General features: G+C 36.4%; 1 protein-coding gene across 2 annotated transcripts in view; it reads right to left on the bottom strand.

Moving 5' to 3' along the window:
- Window positions 1-24,725, bottom strand: part of LOC121317260 (probable global transcription activator SNF2L2) — a 46,371-nt gene extending 21,646 nt beyond the window's left edge. Inside the window, exons 1-27 of one of the 2 annotated variants that reach the window (XM_041252997.1) lie at window positions 24,624-24,725; window positions 22,537-22,791; window positions 21,918-22,047; window positions 21,306-21,641; window positions 20,475-20,576; window positions 19,884-20,130; window positions 19,584-19,710; window positions 19,019-19,192; window positions 18,742-18,915; window positions 17,846-18,016; window positions 17,547-17,600; window positions 16,232-16,362; window positions 15,367-15,424; window positions 14,912-15,012; window positions 14,462-14,609; window positions 14,119-14,282; window positions 13,805-13,871; window positions 13,138-13,248; window positions 12,726-12,968; window positions 11,892-12,005; window positions 11,543-11,650; window positions 10,598-10,684; window positions 9,505-9,551; window positions 9,039-9,205; window positions 8,103-8,266; window positions 7,368-7,595; window positions 2,376-2,402 (exon numbers count right to left, since the gene is read on the bottom strand). In XM_041252997.1, coding sequence (XP_041108931.1) covers window positions 2,376-2,402; window positions 7,368-7,595; window positions 8,103-8,266; window positions 9,039-9,205; window positions 9,505-9,551; window positions 10,598-10,684; window positions 11,543-11,650; window positions 11,892-12,005; window positions 12,726-12,968; window positions 13,138-13,248; window positions 13,805-13,871; window positions 14,119-14,282; window positions 14,462-14,609; window positions 14,912-15,012; window positions 15,367-15,424; window positions 16,232-16,362; window positions 17,547-17,600; window positions 17,846-18,016; window positions 18,742-18,915; window positions 19,019-19,192; window positions 19,584-19,710; window positions 19,884-20,130; window positions 20,475-20,576; window positions 21,306-21,641; window positions 21,918-22,047; window positions 22,537-22,764 — 3,708 coding nt within the window. In that variant the 5' untranslated portion in view covers window positions 22,765-22,791; window positions 24,624-24,725. The remainder of the gene's footprint in view (window positions 1-2,375; window positions 2,403-7,367; window positions 7,596-8,102; window positions 8,267-9,038; window positions 9,206-9,504; window positions 9,552-10,597; window positions 10,685-11,542; window positions 11,651-11,891; window positions 12,006-12,725; window positions 12,969-13,137; window positions 13,249-13,804; window positions 13,872-14,118; window positions 14,283-14,461; window positions 14,610-14,911; window positions 15,013-15,366; window positions 15,425-16,231; window positions 16,363-17,546; window positions 17,601-17,845; window positions 18,017-18,741; window positions 18,916-19,018; window positions 19,193-19,583; window positions 19,711-19,883; window positions 20,131-20,474; window positions 20,577-21,305; window positions 21,642-21,917; window positions 22,048-22,536; window positions 22,792-24,623) is intronic. The other variant, XM_041253006.1, reaches the window with a different exon arrangement.
- Between the last annotated feature and the right edge of the window lie 1,353 nt (window positions 24,726-26,078).

Genomic DNA, 26,078 nt, shown 5'->3' with positions numbered 1-26,078 from the left:
ATGTGTGTGCACGCATAATGTGGTTTGTTTACTTTTTGCTCTTTAAAACTTTTAAATAGAGAATCCTGTGGCTTTTTTTTATATATATAGTAAATCTCACATATAACACGGAGCTATTTTTCATTTGAAATTTTTTCTTTAACTATCGTGCAACTTCTGGCGAGGCGGTAAATAAGTGCAAGGTACTTTTTTTTTATCCGTATTTATCAGTTATCATGATTGCTCACTTCTCGAGTGAAGAGAATTTCGACGTCAGCATGCACAGTGAGATAAAGAAAAATAGAGTGTTGATCAACTTTGTATTCCGAATTTTGTTTTAACGATCACTTCTATATGTTTTATATCACAACTAGTTATTATATATATTAAACAATATGCTATAGATTATATATATATATATATATATATATATATATATATATATATATATTATATATATATATATATTGGGAGACACAGATTTTCAGGATGGGGACCAACTAAAACTTGTTATGAAAAAAAATACAAAACAGTATTTTTGAATGAAGTCTGAAACGGGCCACCTATTTGTTGTACTTGTTTCAAGATGATACTGTACAAAGCTAGAAATACATGCAAGTAGGATTTAACTTATTTTACTATGTAAGAGACTCTGAACTACCTGAAATTAAGCACAATTGTTTTTTGTTTTTTTTTAAATACCAACACTTCATATGAATTATTGCTGGAAATGTTTAAGTGAACAGAACACAGAAATTTAAAAAAAAATGATTATGAAGTCTATTACAATTTTATTTCAAAAGCAAAAATAAAGAACCCAGACTATGAAATATGCACCTAACTTTATTTATTATTTTTACAGGATGTGTTTGCTCGTTGGGGTTCTACAGCAGCTATGATGGTTTCTTGCGAAGCAGGAAGCAGTGCTTGCAAAAGACAGCAAGCTTTGGTTTCCTGACACCTTCACTGTGGAACAGCATGTCACTGCATCCTCCCTCCAACCTGTGTAGTCATGTCTTGACAGTCTGCTTACTTCACAGGAGAGTGAGAGTCCCAGGCTAAAAAGGCTTAAGCGGACAATCAAGTAGAGATGTGCCAGTTTCACTGTGATTCTCCAGAGCATCACGTTACTTGAGCCTTGCTTTCGTGCACTTATGTTAAAGGAGGAACACAAACGTGCTACTACTGAGTGCATAAAGCTTTAAGTTAAATTCTTGTGAATGTAAAGGATTAGAGAAAATAATGAGTATGAGTGTAAGCTAAGCTCTAAAAGTAACAAAAACTTAAAAGGCTGCTTTTTTGGGGGGGGGGGGCGGGGGTCAGCACTGAGACAAAAAAAAACAATTACATGTTTTGAAAGATATTAAAAATAATACATTGCGGCTGGAATTTTAAAGTTTCAAAAGCACCAAAAATGAATTCCCACAATAAAACTAGTTATCGTGATAATTTTTCAGATGATAATCATGATAGAAAAATTCCATTATCGTCCCAACACTAACACTATTATTTTAAGAAAAAATGCATATCAAAACGACAAGTAGCCTTTTTGGCACCACATCATTTCCCATTATGTTTCAAAATGAATTGTTCATACACCAAATCATGTTTACTTGTCTAAATGTCAAATACTTGCCAGTTTCTGCTGAATGTATACGTTCCTGGATATTAAAAGAACACTGTATATCAGCCACACTGTCACAATATTAAAATGTCTACCTTATTTAATATTAGTAATCGGGATATGCAAATGTCAGCATTACAAGAGCCAATCAAGTCACGTGAAAGTCGTCAAAAGGCTTCAACATTCACAGCATTTTAAAAGTCAGAGTACAGCTACTCTATACATGTTTCACCTTGTTTGGGACTCATCAGTGCAGTGTAACTGTACTCTGACTAGTGAAAACCTAGTACTCCTAGTGTGAAATTCTTACAATCACTGGCGCAACACAGAAATAAAAAATAAATCTTAAATGCAATGCAAGCCATTTTACGATAGCAAAAACCATCAGCATCAACTCTTCCAGCCGAAATACCCTTATCACGTCAATCTTCAACTACTATATTTAACTCTGGTTATAAATTGGGAGCCGAGTTCAGCATTTCAATTAAAACTTCTCTAGAATGATGGATTCCAGATTGCGACTGTAACGTGAGAATTGGTTCAGCAGTGAGATAGAGTATATCGCTCATGCAACAATCATGACAACCACTCTCCATTCATTAATAAAGGCACAATGATGCACAAATATTTTGTTCTGACAGAAAAGCAGTAATGCACATTCACTTGATCTGGCCATAAAATGTACTGTTTAGCATATTTATGCAACTAGCAACTCATTTTAATTCTAGAAAACGTAGATGACAAAGATTATTGAGGTAAAATATTTATTTACCATTGCTGTCCGGACGCTGTCTTCGTCCTTCATCAACGTGAACAATAGAATGGGGAAAAAACAATACATATAAAGAATGTCTTTATCCTGAGTAGCATCTTTTGACTGAAAAATGTTAATGGAACAGATAGCCAATAAGGTAGCAAGCCATCCCCTGATAAATTTTACAATAATCATAAAAAAGTGATAATTCATTGGTATAGATGTAAAATGAACATAATTTATTCTACATGTATGTATTGAATTTACATCATGTCACATCGTTTGGTGCCATTTAAATTATATCGCTCCAGCAAACTGCAATGTTACTGTATATTGCATTATGAATGTATTACCATTTTTGACAAGAATTTTGTCAAAGGGGTGTCAACTCTTTCATCCTCTGTGTTTGTTTTCAGTCATCTACGTTTTCCAAAATAAATTTGTGATTGTAAAGTCTGCAAATGTACTTCATTGTATAAGCAGTTTTTACAATAAATTCTGACACAATTTAACATGATTCCATTGTGTTGTCAACTAAACCTTTCTAAATTATCAACTACAGATACCCCAAATGACATAAACCAGATCTTTCCCCAGCCTCTATTGGCTTTCATTGGAACACCAGGGCTTACAAAGATAAGCAGGAAGGACCTTTCTTTACACCTCGTTTCTCTTTGGGAGGATTATTGGAATTAATTGGTTTAATACATGGTGTATTAAACCTGAGGTGTCAGATATACAATCAATCACGGAGTTGTCTGGATGTACTGATAACAGTTAATTATCAGAAATATCTGGACAAAGAACCTTGATGTGTGTGTATGTGGCATGTTACTAAATTAAAAAGGGTGAAATTAAATTATCAATTTGTATTGGATTCATTTTATTGAAAACATGAGTGAGGACATTTCAAAATGCAGTTCTAAATTCTACCTTAAGTTAAAAAATATACAACACGACTTCTTTGCAAAAACCAAAGATGCAGAACCTGTAAAACCACACACATTTTGTTCTCTCAAAAGACCGATTTGATATTAAATTTAATATTCTATGCAAAATACATTTGTTTACATCTTATTTTCATATGGTTCATGAACAATCTAGATACGCTATTGTTTTTTTTTTTTGTGTTTTTTTTTTTTACACTTTAGTTACTGTAATTTAAAAAATGGCCACAAAAAAGACCACAAACAGTTGTTAACAGTGACCAAATTCTTCCTCTGTAGTTTTTTTTAGGCCAAGTCTGAAGCCTATTTGATAAAACACATGCTGAACCAGTGCCAGTGTGTTGAAAACACCGTTTTAACATGGATGCTTGAGCAGATGAAAGCCTTAGGCAAGATCTAGCTTTTTATTTAAAGTTACTTTCCAAAGAAAAGTAATTAAAATGAATTAGTTTGAAAGATACATGTGAAAAGACTATAGGGTTAATTCAATTCATCCACTGAATCTAAGTACTGTCATTGTTAATAATAAAATACGGCGCTCCCTGGTATTTGACAAATATGTACAAACATATATACACGAAAGTGAAGTAAATGCATTGTTAGATGTTTTATTTTCTATTGAGATCAATTGAGCAGATGGGAATAACTCAAAAAAGCAATCAAGTAGACATACCAAACTATTACACTGAAATTATCAAACAGAACTAATACAAACTAATGCACATAATCCCAGAATATATCTTCTCCAGTAACACTACAAGTAGCAAACAACATGCAATAATATCCACTCTACACACAATGGGCTCTATGTATCATTGATTTTTCTTTCGTATCTTGACTTTGTAGGTTTTTGTGACTTCACAGACCTACCTGCGATGTACGAAAGTAATTTTTTGTGCTGGTTATTTTATGCATGCTGGTGTAGATTAAACTACCTGTTCATATGTGAAACTTGTGTTGGTTTATTTTATATGTTAAGGTGTTTTGTTAATGAGGGGAAGCATGGAAACAAATCATTGCAGAGTTCTTTAATTAAACACAAAATGAAATCTTTTCTTCTCAGTAATTATGTAGTGCACAGACAACTGAAATACACCGAAAAGTATTTACTTGCATAGCCTGCATGTACTGTATTTTTTTCCTTTACACTAAAATATAAACTAAAATATGCATAGACTAAAACAAAGGTTTTCTGTGATATTCTTAAATTAACATGCTTTTGCAATATTAATTTGTTAAGTGTGATAGAATTATGTTTTTGCTTATGACTTGTAACAAATGCATTTGTACACTCACCTCTTCAGGCTGCTGCCCCTGCTCTACTCCCTTTTATTTCCTCTCTCCTCAACACCTTTCTGCTCTCTGGCTGTTTCCCCTCTGCCTTCAAACAAGCCTACATCACCCCCATCTTAAAAAATAAATCAATAAAAACCCTCACTGGATCTCTCATCCCTCCAGAACTACTGTCCTGTCTTCCTCCTCCCGTTCCTCTCAAACGTTCGAGCAAGCGGTACACCAACAGCTCTCTACTTTCCTGTCAACACATTCTCTGCTCGACCCCTTCAAACCTGGTTTTCGTCTAGCACATTCCTCTGAAACAGCTCTTCTCTGTCTCGAACTCTCTACTCTCTGCTCTTGCCACCTCCCTCTCCTGTCCTTATTCTCCTCAACCTCTCCGCTGCCTTTTCACAGTTGGCCACTCTTCTCCTGTCCTCCCTTGTGACCTGGTACTCTCCGGCACTGCTCTTGCCTGGTTCTTCTCCTACCTCTCCGAGCGAATGTACCAGGTGTTCTGGCATGGCTCACCTTCCACCTCTTGCTCTCTTTCGACAGGTGTTCCCCAAGGCTCAGGCCTGGGACCCCTCCTGTTTTCCCACTAACTGGGTCCCCTCATCTCCTCCAATGGCTTCTCGTATCACTTTTACGCTTATGATATCCAGATCTTCCTCTCCTTCCCCACCTCTGACTCCGACATTTCATTCCATACCTCTACCTGTCTCTCGGCCATCTCCTCCTGGATGCACTCACATCATCTCAAACTCAACCTCTCCAAATCAGACCTCCTTTTCTTCCCCCCTCTTCCTCCCACACTGCTCTCTCTCTATTCCGCTCAAATCCACCACCCTCTCTCCCTCCTCATCCACCAAGAACCTTGGTGTCACCCTTGACCCCTCCCTCTTCTACTCTCAACACATCTTTACTCTGGCACACTCCTGTTGCTTCTTCCTCTACAACATATGCAGAATTCTGCCCTTCCTCACCTACTACACACAGCTCCTAGTTCAGGCCCTGGTACTGTTCCGCCTTGATTACTGCAACTCCATCCTGTCCAGCTACACCGCTGCTCTGCTCTCTGCACTGGATCCCTATCGTTGCTCACATCCAGTTTAAAACTCATGTGCTCGCATATCGCCGTCTTGACCTTTCTGCTCCCTCCTATCTCCAGTCTATCATTTCTCCCTACACCCCCTCTCGCCCCCTCTGCTCCTCCACCTCTGGCAGACTAGCTGTACCCCCTCTCCACTTCCCTGCTTCCAGAGCCCACTCCTTCTCCACCCTTGCCCCCCAGTGGTGGAACGATCTACCCACAGATATCAGGAAAGCTCAGTCCCTGAGCACCTTCCGGCGCCTCCTCAGGACACACCCGTTCAGACAGTATCTATAAACATCACAACTCTCGACCATACTGGACTATATGACACTCAATTGTACCAGTACAGCTTGTAGTTGTACTGAATTGCTCCATACCTTGCCTCACTACTACTGCTCCTATCTATAACTACTTACTGTATCTTGTATTTGATTTTACTGTAACAACAGTACTCACGTTTTTTGTAATTGCTGTTATTCGAAATCATTTTCATCCATTTATCATACTTACTGCATGTTCTTACTGGACTTTATTCATATAAGCAAATATTTACTATAAGTTTTAACAGCTCTTAGTCAAACTCGCTCGTACTTATAATTTACTGTACTCATTCCATATCAGTTGATGCCTATGATTAATAGGTCTGTGACTAATTTGAAGACATCAGTATGTTTCAATATTAACTAAATCAAATCATTAATCAAATTAATCTTGAATCTTGTACTGTCTTGTTAGAATATGTTTTGTTGAAGAAAATAAAAATGTTTTTGACTGGTTCAGATTTTGCTGATGATGTATTTATTTTCCAAAGGTTTGTTGCAGCAGTGCTCCATGTTTTTTTCTTTTCTTTTTTTTGAGGGTGGGGGTTCCTTCACATTAAATCCTAGCTGGTCTCAGTGAATTTATTTTGTTAGTTATTTCTTTCCATGTTTCGTTTCTTAATGTTTTTTGGCCCCATTTAGTGTTAATAATAGTTCCTGTTATAAAAGTTGCTTTCATTTCACTAACTAACAGGTAAATGTCGTCTTTGTGGAAATTTGCCATCGTTCAATCAAGGTCGGTCGGCGTCTGCAGAAGCCATAGCTCGATCCGATTACATAGCCTACTACTTCTTCCTGTTTGCTATTCATCTTTGCCAGAACAAAGTTCTAAATCTTGACTTTCACTGTTATGAATCAATTCATAATAACATACAAATTCTGATCTCTCCTGTATAATGAGCAGTAATCTATGCTGTTCGTAAACTTACAGTAATATAACGGTAGTTGTTCATGAAAAAAGAGCTATTTAGTACATCACGCGCCAAAATTCTATGAAGGAAGGAGGCTACGAATTTGCAGTACTTAAGAACACATAAGTAATATTAGTACATACAGCCCGATATATGAATTAACTATAAAATTACAAAAATAAAAGACTTGTTAATTAACATAAAGTGCTATTTAATTACAGGTGGCACTAATAGGACTCCGATAAAAACACTCTTTCAGCCTAATTCAATTGATGTATTTACATGTAAATGACTCAAATGTCAAGTAATTGTCAGTGATATTAAACCATGCAATAATCTAATGTTGCCTTCTTTACCTGACTGATGAAATGCTTGTGAATTTTTGCTCTACACAGTACCCTTTTAACATTCTGGAATCAGAAGTTATAACAATGTGAGCAGTAGCTTTACTATTTACTTACCTCATTTTGTTCCTCGTGCTCCATAATAGCTTGCAGAAAGGCCCTTCGCTCGTGGCTGGAAGATTTCTGGTCAAACATTCCTGCCTGAATAACCTTCTGATCGACATTGAGCTTATACTTGGCAGCAGCCAAGATCTTCTCCTCCACACTATTTACAGTACAGAGACGCAGAACTCGCACCTCGTTCTGCTGTCCAATGCGGTGAGCCCTGTCCTGGGCTTGCAAGTCCTGAACGGACAAAAAGCAAAGGAAAGTGTCACAGAAAATTAACAACTTCAATGGTTATTCTTGCACCAACATTTAGTTTACTGATTTACTTTCAGTTTTCAGGGGGTTATGTTTTTGAACTTTATGGATAAGCAGCATGCAAGCCATTCTATTGTTTAATTAAAATCATTCACAGAGATTTAAAACGAGTCCCCCAGAGTGGGAAGTGAAGGTTGTAATATTTGGAAAGAATACATTTTGAAAGTATTGATAATATAATGAAAGCTCTCTTTTTATTCAAGAGCATGTCCTAGTTCTCTCAATCGTCTGTATCTGCTCTGCCAGCGAACAGCCTTTCTCTGTTGCATTCAGCTTCTCTATGTAATTAATCTTGGGCCTCTTTGGAACAGACTGCCAAATTTGCTAAATGATGTAATTAATTGTTTTACTTGATAGAACTGTAATTTACTTGTTGATGTCTTTTGTTTGAGAATGTTATACCATTAAGATGTTTGCTAAAATACAAACCTGATGTGGGTTCCAGTCGCTGTCAAAAATAACAACAGTGTCAGCGGCCTGAAGATTTAAACCAAGGCCTCCAGCTCTTGTACTTAACAGGAAAATAAAGTATTGAGAGCCTGGACAATTGAACTTCTTCAGCAGAGCAGCACGATCCTCTGACTTTGTTGTACCTAGGGAATAGAGCAACAGCAGAGATTAAAAGACCTTTCAACAACAAAATGACCTGCTAACCTGCTCTCATGCCCCCCATCTAAAACATTTGACCCCTGTTGTTACTGCATCACCATTTGGCAACACCACATTAGCACTGATATTTTATGATCCTGGTAATATTTTAGTGTCATTTGCTGGCCTGAAATTAAACACAGATGTATTCATTCAAACTAAAATTTTTAATTTGCGTCTTGCAATCACGCGTCTTAAGAAACAGTTAAAAAACCTAGCTGACAAGATAAGTTTATAGGTTTAAAGATTTATTAAAATAAAAGACACATAGATACACTGAATGCCAATCTAGAGTAAATCAAATCAAACAGACAGATGAAAGCAGGGAAATGAAATCACTGCACTAAGTAGCACACCAGATTAATGATTACGTCAAATAGACAGTACAGGGAGTCAATACCGGTACACATTTAAGATCAATGTTCAATTTCAAGTGCAATGTTATCCTTGCATTCAAAAATGTGAGGACCAAGCCTTGGCATTTGTTGCTGATATGGAAATGTAAACCATTTTTATGTTGTACATATCTTCATTACCGTCAGCTAAAGCAGTACAATTTCTTCTGTCTAGCGTGCGTTACTGGAATCCTATTTGGATCAAAACAATGTCAATATGTCATTCATAAATGTAACTTTCCTTGAACTGTTTAATTATTACCTTCCAAATATTGCACATTATAAGCTGGTTTAACAGAGATATTATGTTTTTGCAGCTTACCATCCAGGCGCAGGTAGAGAAAGTTACGATAAGCAAAATAGTCTTCCAGAATGGTCATCAGGGTAGTCATTTGGCAGAAGAGAAGAACTCTGTGGTTTGTTACTCTTAGCTTTGGCAGAATGCGATCCAGTACCTCAAACTTGCCAGAGGCTCGAAACAGGTCAGGTCTGACAGGGGAAATATATTAAACTAAAGTTTAATTTGGATTGCTATTGAGGTAAAGATTTATTGTAGAAACAACTTGGAAGTTTGAAACTACCTAATGGAATACAAGCATCATCATATTTGGACTGATCATATAGCCATTGCGGGACAAGCAAAGGCAGAACTCAGGAGATGACCATGACCGGTACCTAGTTTCAAAACCTTTTGCTTCTCCATATGAATAACAAGTTACAGAATTGGATGAGGGGTTCATATAAATGCAACAAAAACCTCTAAAATCTAAATGCTCAATTACACTCACCCACTGATGATACCATTCGGGTAGCCCAGGTGTTCTGCAAATGATTCCTGTGAAAATAAATTGTTAACAATATGGTTCTGTTATCACAAAATCCCCTAAGAAGATATTGGGAAAGTGAAAAAGTGAAGACTGAGGTAATATTTTAAATGATCATAAACACTGCTGACAAACACTTGTATCAGTGTGTTAACTTGTCATACCAATCTGTGGCACAACAGGTAACTGGTTTGCAAGTAAGCTAGACAAATACATTTAACCCTCTGCAGTCCTATGTCCTAATTTTCCTTTTCCAGTCCGATGTCAGGCCCTGTCCGACATCGTCAAAAAGACGTAAAGCACAGGTCTCTAGTCATTTTTTCTCTGGAAAAAAGTTAAGAAAACCTTTCAACAGCCTTTCAAAGGGGGACGTATTTGATAGTCCCATGCACCACAGAGATAACAAGGACATAAACAAAGGAGATAGCTGCTTCTGCATCCAGCACTCAAAGAATATCACAGACATTTGCAGAGCTTTTTGAGATGTTATAGTAATAAAACAATGACTTGGATCACATTATTGAGAAGTTTGGTCCTAAAACTAATGATCATATGAGGATTTATCAGTATGAACATCTATAAAGAGGTATGTGAAAAATACAGCGAACAAGGTAGATGGGTTTGGCTGGAGATACAGTACCGAGTGTACTTTTGCGATTCAGTGCCTTTTAAACCTGTTTTACTCTGAAAAAAATCAATAAAAATTAAAACAACATGTGTAAAATAAACAGTGCCTGTGAAAATAAATCGGACCTGACGTGCCTGACAAGCGCCGAATAAATGGACTGCAAAGGGTTAAGGCAGGAGTGGAAAAACAACAGCCTTTCCTGTCCAAGTCTGAGTTTTGAATTGTTTAATTGACAAAATAAATCTCAGTCTAAAATCGGTAAATTATTTCAATTGACATAATTTAAAGGGACAAGAGGCAATATACTTAAAAGTGTGGCATATTAAGAACTCATTATTAAATGTTTTCCATTTCCACTCTCAAGAAAGTTAGAATTAAATCTAAGAAATATTTCTGTATCAATTATTTGCAGCTATATACAATACACACCTCAATATGCTGGAACATATAGGGGTGGTTACAAATCTTCTTCAGTTGCATGATGGTGTTCATAAGGGTCTTGGCTCCTCCTTTACCCTAAAAAATAAAGACATGTTATTGCAAAAAACAGAAAATGACTGCAATCTATAAGGGAATTAAGGGGCGTAAAGTTATCATTGAAGCAAAAGTGGGGTGGAGAGTGGGGGGTGAGGGGTAGGCAGGGGCGAAATTAAAGATGTTGGCTCGTAAATTTTATGTACTCTTCAGAGGAGCAAGCTGGGTTCATGAAATGTATAAACAATGTCCAAATGAGATCTCTCTGTTCAATATTTATTTCCTTGGCACAGGTTTGTTGCTTTTGGTTACACCATTAGAATACAGAGCTCAAAGACACTTGCTCAAAGTATCCCGTGACTTACAGTGCGTAAGGTCTTCCAGTTAAAGCTACAGTAGCGTTAGCTGTGCAGTACAAAAACAGAGTACCAACTAATCATTTTATTTTTTTGCTGTATTAATTCTAACAACTAATAATTTAATAAAATAATCTGAACAATACAAATGCAACTGGAACCTGGCCAAAACAAAAGAAAATACATTACAACATTACACAGGAATTATTGCAGAGGGAGCATTAAATCATTGATGCACAGAGTAACAACTTCTAGGCAGTTTTTTCACGTGAGCCGCAATATTTCCCCTCAGGCATTATTTGCGCACGCTTATTAAAAACTTTAACTTAATTATTAAAATATTACTTTCAGCTACAAGTTTTGGGGGTGGCTATTATCTACATACAGTAGAACCTACCATATCTGATTGAATTGACTCCAGAGGTCCAGATATTTAAAAAGTGTGTGTAAGCGTGATGTACCTTTACTAGAGGCTTTCCTACTGTTTTGTAGTTTGTATATTTTGTGTTTCAGCTAAAGAAAAAATGAACTGGGGCAACTATACCTTTTTGTCTTTCTCTGAGCCATCTGTGAGCAGGATGCCTTTGGCTTGCATATGCCGGTACAGAACCTTCTGTATAGCTGACATGTCACATTTGACCACATACTCCACCTAAAAATGAAAGCGTCAAAATATGAGCAATAAATTATGAAACCTTTTCTGAAGCAAACTACATTTCCCCATCGTCATTTCTTTTAATTAATACAGCAATAAACACTTAACAGACATATGTCTGTAGAATCCTGAGAATGTCATTTACATAATTTAGTTATTTGTTAGTGAACCAACATATTACATGAAGACAAACATACGTGTTGTTGTTTTGGTTGTAAAGAAAACCCCTGATACTTACCTTTTCAGGTAACTGCGATTCGACTTCCTTTTTCAGTCTCCTCAGAAGGAAGGGTCTCAGAACTTTGTGCAGACGTCGGATAATCAGAATAGTCTCCTCCTCATTCAAATCAACCTTTTGTTTTGATGAGACAGAATTTGAAAAACTAATTATCAGTAATTATTGCAAGCAACCAATATAAACATGGTTTGCATTCTATACAAAGGGGCTCTACTTTCAAACATTGAGCATAAGCAACATGAATTCCTGTTTCTGATTACTGTATTTCAACAGCACTTGTTATCAGTTTTACTGTATTTCTATTAGTTGGTGGATGTGTGGTTTCTAGCATTCAAGAAAGCTGCTTACCTGTAGACCCAGTATTACGCCGTGAGTGTTACTTTCTATCATGTACGTACATAAAGACAGCGACAAGCATCTCCACGTAATGCCATATTCTAATAGTCTCGTTAACATGAGCTAAAGATTGTTCTAAGCAAGTTTCTAGCGGTTGTCTATACAAACTCTAAAATGTGACACACTGTGGATAATCAATAGTTTTTACCACAGACACTGTACCTTTCCTCTCAGCTGTCTGGACTTCTTATAAAATCAATAAAACTATTACATGCGTCATCTATTACATGCTTCTATTACAAAATAAAAAATATTTTTTAGCCATATTACATTTTGTTGCACTTCCCTAATTTCCATAACTAGTTACAATGCCTGTGTAAACCTCCTTCCACGGAAATTAGATGTTTAAAACAAAACTCAAATATTATATAAGATTTCATAGACAGAAAACAAAGCTTCACTCGGAACTGCTATGAAACTGCTATTAAGGCAATTTACCCGTTCTCCCGTCATGGCGAAGGGGGCATTGAACCACTGTTCGAAAGTGCTACAGCTCTTGAAGATTGTGGGCAACAGGAAGTTCAGCAGAGCCCAGAGTTCGGGGAGTTTATTCTGAAGTGGAGTTCCTGTCAGGAGGAGTCGTCTAGGGGCAACGTAATGGGTGTTGAGCACTTGAGTTAGCTTACAGTGGTGATTCTTCATGCGATGCCCCTCGTCTACAATCATGTACTTCCAGCGGATCTGAAAAAATCATCAACAAGTCTAACATTCTTCTAAGGCAAAAACAGACTGACTTCAGTTCAAACAGAAATACTAAAATGTCATCAACTATAACCTATTACTGCAATACCGTCTTACAGCCCTTCTGAAAAGCTGTATGGTATTCAGTATGTGTGTAAAACAATTTTACCTTAGCAAGAATCTGTTTATCCTTTATGACGTACTCGTATGTGGTCAGAAGAACATTGAACTTTCCACTTCGAAGCTGTCCAAGAAGTGAGCGGCGCATTGCTGGTGTACCCTTGAAGAAAAGATAAATATGAACAATATTACATCAACTATTAGGGTTATTGGATTTATACACTATGTTATGTTTTGATATGTTCAGTCACTGTGTTGTGTGATGATGTCATTTCACTTGTGAGTTCATAAATCCTGATAAACGTACCTTATCAGACAATACCGGGTTTGACAAAACTAAAGGAAAGTTGGCAGAAATATTGACTTATGTATAAAAAGTTTTTTTTTTTTTTTTTAAATCTCATATTCAGCGCTTTACAACTTGAGAATCCATGTGAGTTTTAGGAGCCTGGATGGTTTAAAAAATTGAATAAGCATTGCCCAGCAGCTGACAGGCTATAGTAAAAACCTATTAATAGGACCATATGGCCAGTCAAAGATGTATTTTTGTGTGCATCTGGTTTCAAACTTAAGTTTTTTACTTATATGTGCCAACACTGATTGGTCATTCAGCAGTTCAAGAATAACTAGATGGAGGGACGAGGAAGCACAGACAGTCATATAAACTGCTACTGAAGTTTAAGATAACTTTTAGCAGACAGCACAGAATAACTAACCTTATAAGAAATCTTCACCACAGAAGGTGACCATTTATCCAATTCATACACCCAGTTGGACAAGGTTCTGAAAAGCAGAAGTTCAATATAATAATCACTGAAAAAGACATTGTATCCTTTAAGTGTCAGTACAGTGGAAAAGTAACTCAATGTGACCTACATTTAAAGTTTAATAAATAAACATCTTGTAAAAAGTCTCTATTGCAAGTTTCATACAGTGTGACAGTGGAGGCTATTGCTACTCAAGTCTAGTCTTGTGTACAAACAAGTAAAACATTGCTGGATATAGACCGAACAAAAAGACTGTTACTCACGAAAGCGGCACGATGATAAGGTAGGGCCCATTGAGTCTCTTGTGTTCCATCAGGTAAGTGATGAGAGCAATGGTCTGAATAGTCTTTCCAAGACCCATTTCATCAGCTAGGATTCCATTCAGATTGTTATTATATAAGGAAACCATCCATTCCAAACCTTGAATCTGAAAGAGGAAAACAAAAATCAACAGTGGTAATAAATGTATGACATTAAATTTGACACGATAAATGGGATATAGAAATATGCTAAATGGGTGTTATTAACAAGACCACAAAAATATGAATGAATTAATGCAATTGTTGCTGTTATTTTCACATGCTGATGTTTCAATATTTGTCTCACCTGATAGTGTTTCAAACTTCCATTAACCAATAGAGAAGACTGTTTTTCCACCCTTTCTGTGACTGCATGGGCCACTCCATAGTATGACTGGATGCATATTTCGCCAGTTTGCATTCTATATTCATCATCTACATCCTGCTTGACAGACCTGATGAGAATACACGTTTATTATATAAAAAAAAAAATGTTGCTTTTACTGAACACGTTCATAAAAATGTAAATCTATGTTTTAAAAGATTTATTTGTGTAAACCTTTTGTTTAAATAGTTGTTTATCGTCTCAATATCAAATACAATGTCAAAAATCTTCAGTGATATCTTCATTTTTAATACAAGCATTTAGTAAAATACAATAAAGTTTAAACTTCGTAGTTTCACAACATTTTCTTTATGGAACCATTTTTTAGAGAATAACAACAAGAGTAGTATTTTTTTATTATTAAAAACATACTCAATGATATGGCTGGTAGCTCTTTCTGTAACCTCATCACTGTTTGGATCAAGCATCTTCCTTTCTTCTGATTCAGGTCTTGAAAGCTCTCCTTCATCATCCTATGCAGAGTTATTAAAATCAGATTCATCAAATATATATTACAGTGGCACATCCTTGATAAAACTAACTTGACTACACATACCAATGCAAAATTCTGAAGAATTATTTGTTCCCTCTGAATGTGCAAATGTTGTTGTTTCTTTTTTAATCCAATTATATGTGTGTTTCCCATAAGTATTCTTCCCCTCTTAAACAGTGAGTTTGTCAATGATTCTCCATAGCAAATCTTTAAAGTGGTATCAAATATAATTCTTCAATATGCTTGCTGTGTATAGATGTTGTGTTTAAAGCTCAAAAACAAAGCAGAATGATCTAGCTGCTAAACAAACAACACTATTAAATAAAGTACATACCTCTTCCTCATATTCTGATTCACTTTCTTCACTGTCTGAACGAGGGGCAACTTCATAGCTAAAAGAGAATTAGAACTAATAATAAAAACCATTCAGTCCCTCTCAGTATAACCTTGAATTTCTTACCGTGCCAAAAAATGGCCAAAGTACACGGACTGGACAAAGTCTGAGTGGGAAAAGATGTGTCTTGTCCACGGCCTGTGATTCAGGCCACTGTAGTACGTATTCACAATATATTTCACACTTCTGTTGGCTAGATCTGCCAAAACCTGCTTGTGACTGAAGTTCTGCTTTGTGGCAGTGTCTCTGAAAACATAATCATTCTAGGTACACCAAGCTGACCTAATGAACATGCTGGTCAATGAAACCACTGCAATGAAGGACTAGCTGGCTGCATGGCCACCCACCACCATGTCCCTTTTGAAGTCACAGAGATCCTTCTGCTCTCACACAGTTTATAACTGGGTGAGGCTATGTGGTCCGGTGGTTAATGAAAATTTGAATCCCAGCTCACTCACTAACTCATTGTGTGACCTTGAGCAAGTCATTTAACCTCCTTGTGCTCCGTCTTTCAGGTGAGACGTTGTTGTAAGTGACTCTGCAGCTGATTCATAGTTCACACACCCTAGTCTATGAAAGTCACCCTGGATAAAGGTGTCTGCTAAATAAAATAATAATAATAATAATAATAACTATAGTGGATTACATCATCTCATGTCACGTGACCACATAAATGTACATACATTGCAGATCAGTGTATTTTCTAATTTCACTTACATTCACAAATGTACAGTACATCAAAATATGTATTTTTCTTTTACCCCAACAATTCCATGTTTGAGACAGTTTGATTAAAAATACATACCCAGGATTCATTTCTAGCCAGGCCTCCAATTGGCTGGATTTTGGTGCATCTGTTCCTTGTAAGACTTTGCCAGTTTCCGTTTGAATAACCTTAACTGGAAGTTCACTCATCTGACTGCTTTCATCTATTGGCTGCAAACAGGAATAAGGCCTTTAAATAAATCTGACAGAACATTTGATACAAAAACTAATTAACCTTTAAGGACCGGGAGCATGTAAACACGATCATACTGAAGTGGGCTTCTAGGACCGCGATCGTGTAAACACGATTAAAAAAGCAATTTGTTTTGATGACTTACAGGGCCACCATACTTTGCAAACAAGCTTGAAACGCATATCAATAGATAAGGGAGAGACTCACGTTCACGTCCTGTTTTTTTTTTTTCAATGTGACGTCACTGAGAGGGGCACTTAGTGTCTAAAGGGCGGAGACAGTTTACAGCAGCCCGGCAGAGACAAAAGCAGAAACGAAACATCACAGGAACTTTTTTAGCGCGAATAAAAAAAGGGGAAACACTGCGAATCTGATGTATTTGACTTATAATTATATTAGAACATATCTTCTGTCTCATGTGTTTTAATATACAAGTGTAAGTGTATCAGGTAAGTTTTTTTCTTTCCTTATTACTGATAATAATGAAATTAGTAACTATTATTTTATTTATAAATATTTATTTTGAGAAAATAAATTGACAGTAGCATCCATTATTGCTTATAAAGACCCTGAGAATTAACGTGTATTATGTAATTGCAATCACTCAAGTGAAACAATGTCTGCCCAAACATCAGTATTTTTCAACAAAACTTTTATGAAGCATTGTAAGGTCCCTCGGCTCATAGAATAATTAATTTTTATACTCTCTAAGCAGAATACACAATAAAAATTACTTAAAAAAAAAAAAAAAAAAAAGTTTATATGGTTTCTGAAGTACTTTATAACGTTCCTCCGAGTGCTCTGAAAAAAAGGACACCATTTGCAAGATGCTACTGTAAAAAACAGAGTTTTAATGATTTTTTATAGGAATAGAGTCAACTACAGCCAAAAAACACCTGGTCCTGGGGGAGTATCCCACTGAAAAATGCTTGGTCCTCAAAAGGGTTAAATAGCAGTTTGTTTGATTATCAAAACATCATGAATGCCAAGTTCAACATCCCGGCCTCTCATACGGTAAAGAATAAATGTACAATATGAACTGTACAAATTGTAATCTATTTTTTTCATAAAAATAACATAACTGTACTTTTAAAAAAAATAAATTAGTGAAATCTTCTTTTAACAAAAATACAATATTGCTATTTTTGAAATAGAAACATACTTCTCCATCAGGGCCCAGGCTACTATCCATTCCTTCTCCAATGTCCTCTACTTTCTGTCAATAAAAATGTATATAATTAGAAGAATGTTAATATTTGTACATAATTTAAAAAAAAAAAAAGTTTTGGAATTTAACTGTTTATTCAGACAGACCAGTCTTACTAATAATACTAATAATAACAGTGTAAATAGTACTACTTACTACCTATATATATATTATTATTATTATTATTATTATTATTATTATTATAATACTACTAATAATAATAATACTTCCAAGAATTACTAGGTATTACAAACCTTCTTCTTTTTCTTCTTCTTCTTCTTCTCTTTGGCAGCCTGGGCTGCCTTGTGCTCATAGACCAGGTCAGTCAGGTTAGCCACATATTCATCAGTCTGTTGTAGCAGGTATGCCAGGCGCTTATCCTTCTTCTGGTCAATCAGTTTACGGTACCCTTCTTCATCTTCCGCCTAAAACAGTTTGGAACCCAAAGTTATCTTTAAATCACTATTGCCAAATGGTAACAAGCTCACTTCCCTGGCCATGACATAACAACGTATATCTCATGGTGTGACTAACCTTTGTTTCTTTAATGTTTTGGGGAGTCTAACAACCATCAAATAAAATACTTTGAATAGAAAAAATCTAAATTGAACTATACCTACAGTAAGCACAATCTAATGAACTATCCTAGGCTCTTAAGAGCTGCCAACATAAAGCACCGCAGCTCCCTCTAGTAGTTATCAAACGGTGCGTTTGCTAGGCAGTGTTCATTATTTTCTGACAAAGCTAGCTGGTGTTATTTCAACAACAAGTATGAACTAGAGAATGTAACAAAAAAACCTCAAAATTATGTAAACCAAATTAATAAAATGTAACTATTTTTTTAAACATATTTATGCCTCCCAACTCTGCTGTTAGAACAACCCACCGTTTTTAAACGTTTACCACAGTAATTTTGCAGTTTTCCATGTTTATATTATGCATTTACCATTATTAACTTTTTTATGCTTTAATATACCTCTGGGCTTTCAATGCCTACCTATGCGTTACTACACTTTACTACGCTATTACTATAGTAAACTTTTATAACGGAAAGGCTAATACTTTTAAACTTTAAAATATGTTTCTGTGGGAAAGCACAGTACCTAACTGCAATGTTATTTTGATTCTTCAATATAATCTAGTTACATACCATCAGTCTCCTCATTCTTTCTTTCTCAATCCGCTCCGTTTCCTTCTTCTGTTCTCTCTCTGTGTTGGTATGCCAGGTAGCAATGGCTTTGGAAAGCTTCTGAATTTTGCCCGTGACAGAACGGTGATATTCTTTGAAATCTTTTGCATGCTGCAGTATGCTGTTTAGGTATTCCTAAAAATGTGTTAGAAAAATGAAAAGAAAACACATAATAGTTTCAGAAACAATAAAGGTAGGACTGATGCAGGATATAACAAATGTCACATGATTTCTTTACCTGGTGCTTCTGTCTGCGTTTTCTCTCCTGTTCAATCTTCTGCTGTTTCTCCAGCTTTTCTGTCATACGGGCCTCTCTCAAAGTCTGGCGCTTACTCCGCTTGTATGCCTTTGAGTTCAGGGCTGTCTCCAAGGTAGTGTCCCGGCGCATGCATACTACCACCTCTTGCCTCAACTGTAAAAAGACAATACAAAGAGTGACGGGCAAATAGGGGGCTACTAACATAAGGTTTTTAAGATGTTCATTTTTGGAAAGAGTAAGCATAATACTGTAAAATATAATGTATTGTAACTGAATGTGTCAGGACAGACAGTATGGTTTTAATGTGGGCCTTCTGCCAAGATGTCTCAACTGCTTTACAGGTTCATCAAGTATACAACAGGGTTTGTTCCTTTTGTGGCACAAGCTAAAGTATAAGCACATAATAACCTAAACTAAGCGAATTCACAGCATATGTTATAGTGTATCTTGGAAGAAACATTAGTCTACAAACACACTGTAACATACTTAGGTGGGGATTTATTTATCACTGTTATTATAAACGTACTGACAAACAAAACAGTACCTGGCGCTGGAAATTCAAAAGTCTTAAGGCCTTCAGCTCTACAGTAGCTTTTGTTCGCAAATCCGGTGGCAAGGAACCAGGTAAGTTCTCAAGCTCTTGAATTCTATGAGCAATCCGAGCTTGAAGCCTTGGGAGGAAAAATGAATTGAGTAATGTGCATATGTGAACAATAACAGCAATACAATGACGGACACTGAGCGATCAAAGATATTACCACTTTAGAGACATAGAGGCCAAGTTTCTGGTTCCGCACCAGATAACTTAGACCCAAGTTTTTTATATTACTTTTGCATCGCGTACCTGTACTCCCGTTCTTGAAGTATCTCCACAGGGTCCAGCCCCTGTGGTTTCTGAATGGGTGTTATCCGGTTCTGTTTTTGCTGGAGCTGAATAGTGGAAGATGGCTGGCCAGGAGGCTGCTGGGGCAGTGAGGTTCCTGACATAGCTGCAGCAGAGCTAGGAGCCTGCGGGGGTGCAGGAGAAGGCCTTCCACTTGTAGCTGGCACTGGAAGCTTCTGAGGAGTACTCGGGACATCTGCACTCTGGCCTAAGAAAGAAGATATATGTGTGAAGCAACAGATTCAGCGTATAACTACAAATATCAACCCTTTCATTGTTTCTACTACATACTGACTCTTTTCAAGTAACAATTATAAAATAATGAAATTACCCATATAAAAAATAGAAATAAAGTTTCCTATACTATACTGCAGAACACTACTGCTTTTGATATGCTATAGCATTTTGCCCTAAAGCTAAAAGAAATTGAAATATTTTAAAAGTTATCATTAAAAAAAAAAAACATAACAGTAACATTTTAATGGTGACCATGCAAAACATGAAGTAGAACACTGGACATCCAGATACTATAGTAGTGCACAGATTCCATACCTTCTGGCCATGGCTTAGGACCCATATTAGGAACATGTCCTGACATTCCTTGTGCTGAAGACAATCCTGCCTGAGGCACACTCATAGCGTGCATACCCATACCTAAAATATAGTTGTCACACGGCATGTCAGTCAGTAACATTCACGTAATCAACGGCATCTTGAGCAGTATCTATAGACAAATTCCCATGGGCACTGCAGGTTCATCATATAATAACGGGGACTCCTCTTAATTATTTAAACAGTGGAAGAATTCAATAGTCACACTTCATTTATTTTTAAATCTTGCTTGTGTTTTACAGTACCCCAGGGTTTTACTGACCCACTTATTAACAGTACAGCAAGTGCATACATTACAAATCATTGAATTAAGGTCTGTGAAAAATATCAGATATGGATTTTATACTGTTTAGTGCCCAAGTCCTTGTAAAATTTAAAATATCATTTATTTTTTAAACCACTAAACCTGTAAACAAATAAAAAAAGCTACCTTACTGTATATGTACTGACACCCTGAAAGAACTTGTTTTTCTTTTACAGCATGTGTAGGCTACCCGAAGTGAATGCTGTTTCTTTGCATGTTCACAGTCCCCTGTTTCCCAAACCCTACAGGAGTTGTATAAACCATAGAAACACCTGCAATATTGTATTTCTGCAGAAGATGGACACAGAGTTTCAGAAAGTTATCTTGAGGGTGCTGTAAGTTTGTAGCTGGCAAAATAAATATTGCTTACTGAATATTGACCTTGATGCATGCAAGGCCAAAACCAGAATTTAAATGACAACCATTTTTCAGTACCTGGATATTACCTGAATTGTTGCAACACTTACCAGGTGGCCTATTATAGGCAGAACTAACTTGTTGCTGTTGCATCACCGGCAGTGTTCTCTTTCCCTGTACTGCAAGCTGCAGGTTTTCTGGTAACGGCTGCCCCCTGCCAAGGATTTTATAAGCCAGGATCTGAGCACGAAGCTGCTGCAGCTGAACTGAACTGAAAGGAGAAGCGCTGCGACTCTGCTGCTGCTGAGCCATCACCTGGGGATCCACAGGCATCATAGGGCCTGTTTGGGTGGGAGTCATCTGGGGGGGTGTGGGACCACCTCCTGACATTGGACTGGGAACATGTTCAGGAACACCCATGGGTGATGGGTGAGGGGACAAGTAACCTTCAAAGACAAGGATAAATTTATTACAAGTCATTTTTATTAAAAAGGGTGAATATTGCATGTTCTCTTTTTTGACTGCTGTTATATTGCATGTCCACAATGTGGAATGACACTGGGCTAGTGCAAATGCAAGGAGCATAAAATAGATTAGACTACCTTTCCAATCAACCTTTTAGAAGTGTATTTTACCACTATCAGTAATGAAAAGTGTGATTTTGGTCGATTCTAAATATTACTGCAGTAGCAGTATTACTGCAATTGTAGTAAGGTAGATACCCTGGCTATGCTGATCCATCGGACTCTGTGGTGGGCCCATTCCAGCATGAAGGGATCTCATTCCCATTCCCTTTATCTGGCCAAAATGCATTTCTTCCCCCATTCCCTTGTCGTGCATACCTTCCATCAGCTAGTGGAAAAATGAAAGCAGCATTTATCAAAAGTACAAACTGTTAAAAAAAAAAAAAAAAAAAGTTCAAGATGTTGAGAAATGTCTTTTTTTTTCCCCTTGACTGAGACACAGACCTGTATTTTCTGAAACAGTAGAAAATAAAGTGGCCTGATGTATATCAATCTATTTTTTTTTAATCTAGTTATTTATCTGGTTATGTGATCAGTAACACATATTAATAACTAAGAATGGTATTAATATTATTGCAATAATGTTACTCAAATTAGAGTCATTTTTCAAGAAATGATATAGCTGTTAACTAACAGTGCAGTAAGCCATTCAATAACTTTCAACCACTGTCTGTCTGGACTGGAGCCTGATTGAAATAAATAAATAAATAAATTCTATAAGCATTCCATAGTATTTACAGCTTATACTTAGACAGTTATTCTGCAGTCAGATGTTTTGGTATCACTAGGGAAACACTGAAAACAATCAATACAGTACCTTGTGCATCTGGTGCATGCTATCTTGTGGATAATCTCCAGATCCTTGGTTTGGCATGTTGTGTGCAACACTGGGTGGCCCGGGACTTGGCCCCATCATGCTGTGGACTGACCCTGGAGATGGACCTGGTCCAGGACTGGGACCTAAAATAGGCCCAGGAGACAGACCCGGCCCTGGAGAAGGGCCAGGGTGGGACATTCCACCCGACGGGTCTGTAGGAGTAGACATCTGCACCACTCAAAAGTCTGAAAGAAACTATTGAAAAAATGAAAACAATATATACTAGTTAGAAAGGTGCATGTGTATTAAGCATGCAGTTATCTCCAGTTACCTTCTCCTGCAAGTACGACATAATAGCAAACCTTGAACAGTTGCATGGGTCTATGAGTACAACTTTCTGTGCTGTAGCCTATATACTGTACCTAGTAAGGGTAAGAATGTGTTAAATCCTACTACAATTACAGTTTTTGAGATACTATCTCTCAGAGCTGAGCTGGGACTTTCAAGTACAATCACTCACATAAAAGGTTAGATTCTCAGGGTCCCCATACTGTATAAGGATTATTTATTTTTACAAAATGTGTTCCAGTTTGTACATAATGTGTTCCAATTTATCAGCAATGTTTTCAGATAAAACACTGGGTTTTCATGATATTCATGAAATAATCGATTATTGCATTTGTTGAATAACAAACAAAAAAAAAAAAACTATTTGTAATGTATTTTACATTTGTAAGTATCACATGTCTAAATGGTTCATCTGTCCTTAAATTAATATAATGTACATATTTAATTCCTTAAATTGTTATATCTTAAATTCTGTTAAATATTAAAGATTGACTTACACCTTAAATTCTATTAAAGTTCATTCTAGTCATACTAATTTATGAAAACAGTTTGTTTAGCGCTAACATTTTAAGTAGCCTAAATATGTATTAGAGCAAAAGCCTACTAGCACCAGTTTAAAAGCTAATTATTTTGCATAACAGACCATATTTTTGAAATGTCACACCTTCTCAGACTCAGGACGATGTCATTCGACACCTGATGTATTGTACTTTATGAATTGAAACCATAATTGTATATTTCCATCAGATGTTCATAAATGTCGAGTTTTTATCTTGTAGTATTTTGTGCGTGTGAAACTAATCAACCCGTTCACAAGTGGTTGCCGTGGTAATGTATTATATAATAATCTGAATAGGACATTTTGGTTATGTATTATTGGTATTACTTTGAATAAATAATGATATCATAATTGTATTAATATAATTAGTGTATATTGTTTTTACATTTTTCTCAAAGGGCCTGCTTTTATCATATGAATTTCCACAAAAATCTCAAGTGGACTAACAAGTACTATGAACACATTTCTAAAAAAAAAAAAAAAATGTTTTACTAAAAACAAAAATAATCTCAACAATAATCTTTTTTTTAAAAATAAGAAGTCCCTTTCTGTTAGACTATGTACCTCCCCTTCGCTCCGTTATGCCAGAATGATCAACAACATGTCTGTTTTCTGACTTCCTGGGTTTTTTTTTTTTTTAATAAAAAGCATACTCTGCAGGCCTCAACTTTCTAATTACAAACTTCGCTTACACAAACTTTACCTCACACGCCCCTGGAACACTTAACACACACACTTACGTGAACTATAAGTTGATGTTGTTCTTTTTTTTTTTTTTTTTTTTTTTTTAAAAGCAACCTATTTTTTCACATCCATTGCGTTTTTATAACTACATTATATTTTGTAAATGCCACTGATTGGATCATGGCTTCCCCTGACTACTGCGTAAATTACCCAGCCCTTAACTCAAAATCTGAATTTAAAAAGTTCACACTGAGACCGCAAGCAATTTACTAATACACACTATGGCTGAGTTTAAAACAACTACATTGGACCCCAGCACAAAGGTCAACATTAAATGAGAAACTTCATTTTAAAAAATCGATAACAGTAAGTTCAAGAAGCTACTTCTACTGTAGCCCCATAACATAATAAATGAAAGGTAAGCAGAGACGCAACGCGCAGTAGAGGCGCACGAATTAACCAAATAATATGAAAAACGTATATGAATTCCATTTACCTTCTTGAAGAATAAACAGAATTATGAATTGTAGTGGGAAAAAAGCAATCGACCCATAGGTCTGACTACATTGACACCCATCAACAGCTCCCCTCCCCCTCTGTTTGCTGACATCCAGAGGTTGAGATTTAGCACCACACATTTCAATTGGTTAGAACGGCAGGAAATGCAACCCATTTAGGGATCTGATTGGTGGATTTCACCATCTATCAAATTTACAGTACAGTAAACCCTGCAGTTTTTACAGAGTTGCAAGAGAAGGTACTGGAATGTAGGTTTATTGTACGAAAGTCGTTGTTTTTTTTTGGGGGGGGGGGGGGGACTGAATGGTTTTCAAGGACTTGTAGGTGGAACAATACATTTTACCAAATGCCGTGGCTGGTAGCTAATTTAACCGAAGAATACACACAAGTCAACGAAAGTGCGCGTTTTAAATGTCAAATGTATGCCATTTATTGGCGGATTAAATGATTCGCATGTCTGCTGAACGGTTAAAGGGAGATTATTTGAGTGTGTTGTGACTCTATAATCGTCAAACTGTCTCATTTCCTGTATTTTTTTTTTTTTTTTTTTTTTTTTTTTTGTGTCAACACTGTCCCCCTTGGACTTCTCGCGTTGTGTGATATCTTGGCTCCGAATAGCAAACATTTTCTGACCACGGGGGTGGCGCGGTTTTAAGTTTACGGCTGTTTTTCGTGTTCAGAACAAAAATTTAAAAATGACCAGGACAGATGAAAACAGTCGCAACACCCCAATTCTGACAGTATGAGGAATGTTATCCAATTATGTTGGTACCTTATTAACATACTTCCCTTGCAAAAATCAAAAGGGTTAATGTAGTAGGATTGAGTATTTTCTGTCTTAAGTGGTCCGGCCTGTTTCTGAGAGTCCGAATGGAGTTGAGAACCTATTCAAACATAATTCGTGTAGGTGCAGTGGAGCCCAATGTGCTGCTAAAGATTGGTGGGATTTTAGAGGATGAAAGGGATAATGTAGCTGCTTTGCCAAAATAAACAAATACATACATGAATAAAAAAAAAACATCTAAATATATATATATATATATATATATATATATATATATATATATATATACACACACACACACACACACACACACACACACAGTGCCTATAGAAAGTCAACACCCCCTTAAACTTTTTTCACATTTTGTTGTGTCAGTACCTCAGAGTTGCATGCATTTAAATGAGGATTTTTTCCACTTGTCTACACACCATACTCCAAGGGGAAAAAAGTTTTTATTGAGAAGAACATTGTATATTAAAAATACAAAACTGAAAGATCCTAAATGGATAAGTCTCCACCCACCTGAGTTAATATTTGGTAGAAGCACCTTTGACAGCAATTAAAGCTGTGAGTCTGTTGGGATAGGTCTCTACCAGCTTTGCACACCTAGATTTGGCAATATTTGACCATTCTTCGTTACAAAACTGT

The sequence above is a fragment of the Polyodon spathula genome, chromosome 1 (assembly GCF_017654505.1).
Source record: "Polyodon spathula isolate WHYD16114869_AA chromosome 1, ASM1765450v1, whole genome shotgun sequence".
NCBI classification, from domain to species: domain Eukaryota; kingdom Metazoa; phylum Chordata; class Actinopteri; order Acipenseriformes; family Polyodontidae; genus Polyodon; species Polyodon spathula.
Note: the sequence above shows the minus strand (reverse complement) of the source record. Positions and strands in the feature narration are given on the sequence as shown.